General features: G+C 38.3%; 1 protein-coding gene across 1 annotated transcript in view; it reads right to left on the reverse strand.

Annotated features, from left to right (window-relative positions):
• Window positions 1-782, reverse strand: part of LOC309691352 (ephrin type-A receptor 6-like) — a 183,806-nt gene extending 183,024 nt beyond the window's left edge. The window contains exons 1-2 of the mRNA XM_082508968.1: window positions 763-782; window positions 398-671 (exon numbers count right to left, since the gene is read on the reverse strand). Of these exons, the coding sequence (XP_082365094.1) occupies window positions 398-476 (79 nt within the window). The 5' untranslated portion in view covers window positions 477-671; window positions 763-782. The remainder of the gene's footprint in view (window positions 1-397; window positions 672-762) is intronic.
• Between the last annotated feature and the right edge of the window lie 5,520 nt (window positions 783-6,302).

Below are 6,302 nucleotides of genomic sequence, written 5' to 3' on the forward strand. Positions count from 1 at the left end.
AATGTGCATTTTATATTAGATATCTAAGTTTCTTTTTTTCTCCCCCCCCCCCCCCCTTTATTCCTTTCTTTTCGCCGTTTCCGGTGTCTTTTTTAAAGTAATATCGCTATGAAACTTCTCATTCTTAACTCACACGAATGGCTTTTTGCGGGACTTATGAGTTATGATTTGCTCGAACTAAGGATACCTGTCTAGTGGCTGAACTCGATTGTCCCATCGGGCTAATTTGCTGCCCTACAGTAGTGTAACGGCAATATGCGTCCGAAGACAGTAAGTGTGGTGAAAATTTTTAAAACCATTGGGAAAGAACTGAAAGATGATACAACTGTTGGAATTTACGCGACACAAAGTCGGGAATGTTAGGAGCGAAGCGCATCGCCCTGTGGATGTGTCTTACCTTGGTTGCAGTTACAGAAACGAGTGAGGGCAGTTCCAAGAAAGAGTGAAACGAAGAAAAATCTGTTTCCAAAACTCATGTCTGCAACATCTATCACCGGCTATGTCTGGATATTTTTAGCCGAGAGGTAGCTGTAGCCAGATAAAAACACGTCACTGGAAGGTCCAGAAACACCGATCCGCTGCTCCTGGTCTTTACATTTGATCCCGATGGTAGAGAGCTGCCGGGTGACACAGCCGGAGATGGTCCATTCTTTACCTTGTGGCAGTAGCAGCTATGGCGCGGAACGGAGAGGTTTTGAATAAACTCAGCAAAATATCTAAAGTGAAATCAAATTTTCACACAAGGTGAGAAACACTTCCCACCTAACTACTTTGGAGATTTCCCATGCGCTTCATTCGCGGTTGATGCATTTATATTAACAAAAAAATCTCAAGTACAGATTAAAACGCAATGTGGTGCCTTTCTGTAGCGCACGGAGTCGTGACAGACTTTCACTCCTGCTTTTGGTACGGCAGTGTGCCGAGGGTTGCCAGCTCCAACTCGATCCGCTGCAGCAGCAAGATGGGAACGTTGAATAGAGAAATGATTTGGATGCAGCGGTAGAGCAGCTGAAGCGGGGGCTACAAGGAGACTGAGCGCATCTGTGCAGGATGCTCGGCACTAGAGGGGGTTAGCTGGCAAGGCAATGGTGTGTGTGTGCGCGCGCTTGTGTGTCGACTCGTTTCAGTGCGGGCTTCCCATAAATTATTAGAATTATAGAACTTGAAATTACTAAACTATACTTTTGAACCTGCATGATGTGATTTTTGACCTAACAGCTGACACCTGGGTCAATTATATGAGTATCAGTTATTATGTAATATAAGGTTACCACGGCTCTAAAAGTCCTTGAACATGTACAACTTGTGGGAAACACTTTGAATGGACAATAAAACAACGAGTTAAATCCCATAAAAGTGAATAAATTAATTCAGCTTTGCTTTGATTTTTATAATTAAATGTCAGTGTATCTGTTCTCTGATATTCATATTCAGCTGACTGGTGTATTTTGCTCTTACATCCTTTGTCTTTGTTTTATATAATGAATTTGACACTATTTTATAAAGAAACACATTTATTCATAAAAATAATAGTAACAACAACAATAAAAATCTCTATAGTCTACTGCAAACTTTTAAGACTTTTAGTATAAGTGAAATATAGTTTTTTCAGTAGGTCTTCTGTTCAAATTCCATTAAATCAAGGAATGTGCAAGAAAAAATATATAGATGGTAGCTTTCATCCTAGCAGCATGCAGTGTCAGCCTGTGTTCAGTATGTCACTACAGCACTCTTTATCCCACAGGAAGTTAAGTTTTATCCATTTCAAGTGAAACAGTGAGCTGCTGTGCTTGCCAAGCCGCCAATGTCAGCCAAGATTAGGGAAGGTCTTCCTCGCATCTTCATGGACGTCTCATCGAGTGAGTAAGCAAACCCTCCCCAACCTGACCCGGTTAAACAAAGGAATGCTGGCTGCTGTGATGAGACCCAGTCAATCAGGACACGAGAACAGCTTCCTGTCAGCACAGAGGAGGTAAATACATCAACATCACAATCCGTCACCACCACTTAGCTCCCAGCCAATCATTAAACAACATAGAGAAGCTGCCAACTGACTACTGACTTTGTGCAATGCAACATGCAAACAGATTTAAGGACGGAGGGCTGTAGAGTAGAATATATTGACCACTGTAGCCTTTTTGTGTACTGTAGCCTTTCCAGGAATGGATCAAGCAATTAATGCCATATTGCAGATGTATTGCAACTATAAAATGATGGACTCATGTTGTGGGGGGAAAAAAATCATAGCCATAGAAATTGTAGATTGGAGGTATCAGTATATGTAATGTATGACTGTTAATAATTGGAACACAGAAACAAATATTCCACCACACTAAAACCAGCCATTTAACCTCCTAGGACCTGGTGTCCACATATTCGGACATCACATTTTGGGTTGTCTAGACCAAAATACTAAATTTTGCTTTACAAGGGCCTGATATCCACTTATGAGGACATTATATTGCCACTGTTCTATCAAAATTTAAAATGAATGTCCTCTTATGTGGATCTCATTTTTTCTCAGAATCAAAAATCAGGTAAAAAAAAAAAAAAAAAAAAAAAAAATCAGGTAATTCTTTGTTTTCACATTCACCAGGTCCCAATCAGCCCAAATAGCAAAGACAATTTAAAAATGCATGCCACGAAGGAGTTAGGGTCTTAGAAGGTTAAATCAAATATTCAACAACATTTAATCCCAAGAGCATTTTATAAATTGCTTAACATTTTCCTGAAATATTTTGTTTGTTTGTTTGGTTTTGCTTTTCCTTTCTTTTTTTTCTGTTTTTTTTTTTTTTTTTTTTGGGGGGGGGGGGGGTATTTTTAGCTTGTGATGTGGAAATATCATGTACATCAAATTCTTTTTTAAAAGTAACCTGAGCTACTAAACTATTTACAACTGCTGCTCTCCTTATGTTGTTACTACTAACACTGCTTGAATAGAAAATGAGAAAAAATATTGCTAATGACTTCACTTACCTCTTATTCCCAAACAGAGCTAAACTAGGGATAACACAGAATGATGAAAGGGGGAAACTGTTCAGAAAAGATCCTCTACTGCCACCCCTTGCCCCCACCCCTCACAATGATTTGGTTTCCTTTCCTGTAATAATGGTCAATGAGGTGTGACTGTAGTGTATTGGGGGCCTAACTGTGAGCTATGATTCCCCCTGTCTGGAGAGAACAAGCTATGTCCATCTGTACTCATCACGAGCATGGACTTGGAACGAGACCACATCAGCACAACTGACAGAGACAATGAGACTTTATAACATTAATGTCCACTCTATTGTGTTCACAATGAAGTGCCAGGCTATACCAAACTACTCTGTGGACTTATTCCAAACTATTTAAAACCTATCCTACAAGGAAAGTTCCATTTCAAATCCATTGTGTACAGTTAAGAGCAACAATCTACCTCACTTTGTTTAAGAACATTTTATTTTAAAAAACAAGCAAACAACAAACAACCGAAAAAAAATTTACAAAACGAATGCACCCCCCCACCCCCCAAAAAGAAAGAAAAAACCAAACAAACTCTGAACTTCTGTTAGAGCCACCACTTCTCTATGGCTCACAAAAGGTCCCCAATCTATGGCAGCCCTGAGAGGCCAAATGGACTGCAACTTAAGAAAACACCAGCAATAAGAAAAAGGCTGCAAAAGCAAACAAAACACAGCGGCAATAGGAGAAAGAAAACAGAAATAGGACAAACAACAGAAATAGGAAAAAACAGATTTCCAAAAGCACAAGATAAGTGTTTGTGGGCAGACAATAACCCAACAGACCAGTTGCATGAACCAAAACATGCTAGGTAAGTGTGTTTTCATCTCATGATTCATATAATACTGATGATGGATTTTTAGGCTAATAGTTAGGCCTCCACTTCTTTTAAGTGTCTCCAAGCGCAATTATTAGCATATTTTGGTTCTGGATTTAACTCAAACCTTAGGCTTTCAATGCCTTGTGCTTTTTATTTTTCATACTAAAATTATATTTATACTTATTAAGGTCATTCTTGGTTAAAAAAAATCATGCTGTTGGGGGAGGGGAATAATCTTATATAAATCGGAATTTAAAAAATTAAAGCTGGAAGTTTACAAAAATGTCCTCCTACAGATTTACTAGAAAAAATGAGTAATTTCTTTTTTAAAATAATTTGCAGTAATATTTAATAATAAGAAAATACTTGCTATTTTATTCCAGACTTACCATATTATATATCTAACATATCTTAAGCATCCTTGTGATCTAAAAAGACTTCAGAAGTCTATTGGTTCTAGCAAATTGAATTTACAAAGACATTTTTTTAAAGTTTGACCCAATTCAGTGCTGTAGTTCAATAAATAAACAATAAATAAATGCTAGACAAGATGTTTATCATCCATTTCAAACTAAATAAAGACAGTAATCTAGTCAAGGTCATCCTACTGAAAGCTTTGACTCTGTGGAGTCCAAGGACCAGTTAAAAACTGTTGTTCTGGGTTGGGACAATAAGGCTTAACCCCCCAAATCTCTGTCTTAATTACCCACTGTTCTGATGTAACAGTTAGAGACACAATACACCATCTAGTCAGTTTGTTGATTAGATATGTGATTTATACCGAGTTCACTCAGCAATGTTGTAATGACTTTTGGGTGCATTTTTTCCCATGGTATGAGCAAATTTGCTTCTCATCCTCAATAAATTTATGAGGCTCAAAGGATTTACCCTGCAACGGTAAGCCCATTTTCCTATTCTTTATTATTGCATTGGCACTGAGGGAACACTCGATAATATGTGAAGCTTTATTTTGTTGCCCAGGGCAAGGCTGACATTGAATATTTTCAAATAGCGTTGCACAAAATAGTGACAGAAGAAAAACAATTGCTCAAAACCAAACTGTGATTACACCCAGATTCTAAATTGCCTCCAACAATTTACAGTCTGTGTTGTCTTCCAATTTATTTTTCACAATCAAGTTCAGCTTTTGATTTACATGATGTGTGTGTACAGAGTTTGCCTGACCTGTAAACAAAGGCTGCTGGAGGGCCTTGAACCTATACATATGCAGATATTGATCTACATAGGGATGTGCACTGCTGCAACATGTCAGTGAACCTCTTGCCTGCTGGGCAAAGCAAGGAGTTCAAATTTTGTTTCTGCAAGGACATTTTGAAGAAGGAAAAGATTCATCACTAGTATTAACTATCTGGTTATGGAAACAAACCGTAAAAGCAAAAACCGACATAGCAACACCTTTGATATGGCAAACATTTTAGCATGAAATAGCTTATTACCACTCACTCAGCAATCTCATGATTGGTTTGCAGCCACCTGATAAATATCCGGTATTTACTCTCTCTGTTCTTGTTTTCCATCTTCAGCGTTTCCTGGGGAAAATTTCTGACACTTTAGCAGATAAGTGCTAGTTACTAGCTTTGTTCTGCTGTTGTACTGCACTTTTAGTGCAAAATGTTTGTTAATGCATTTTCTTGAAAACAATTGCCCATTTTGGAAAAAAAAACATATCAGAGAGTGATCTGAAAAGAGGCAAGGGATGGGTATCTATCTATCTATCTATCTATCTATCTATCTATCTATCTATCTATCTATCTATCTATCTATCTATCTATCTATCTATCTATCTATCTATCTATCTATCTATCTATCTATCTATCTATCTATCTATCTATCTATCTATCACAGGGCCAATGGAACAGTGTGTTATTGCATAACCAGAATTTCATTTAAATTAAACTAAATATGTGGACAGGTTATTTGGCTATATGTATTTTTGTGTATATTTTAAGCATATTTTTAAAGGTTTTGTGTTTTCATTGGCTGTTGGGTATGTGGTCATCAAAAAAGAATGAAGCAGAAGAGCCAAAAAGACAATCGTTTTAACAGTTACTTGAAGTGCCTATCTTACTACACACAGGCATGCACACACTTACACACACTTGTGCTACACCATCGAGGTTGCCCACCTCCCTGGCTGCCTAATGGGCCATAGGCTCTAATCTGGATGGCCACGGTGCTCAGGAGAATGAGCAGAGCAAATACAGAGCAGCTCATCAGCCCAGAGAGCCCGTGTGTCGGTAACCCCAGCTGTTAAAGACACATCCGCCCATCGTTCAGAGATGAGAGGAGGAAATGGGGAGACTTCACAAGCTGGGGTAATTTCCAGGGACTGACAGCAGATCCTCATAAACCCCTTTCCCCTCTTTATACCACGTCGTATTTCCCCTTTACTGAAATATTGGCATAGAGTAGAATTACCCCATATGTATCCTATGAAACCATTAAGAAAAATGCTGTTGTT

Source organism: Aulonocara stuartgranti, assembly GCF_965226115.1.
Source record: "Aulonocara stuartgranti genome assembly, chromosome: 16".
Classification (NCBI taxonomy): Eukaryota; Metazoa; Chordata; class Actinopteri; order Cichliformes; family Cichlidae; genus Aulonocara; species Aulonocara stuartgranti.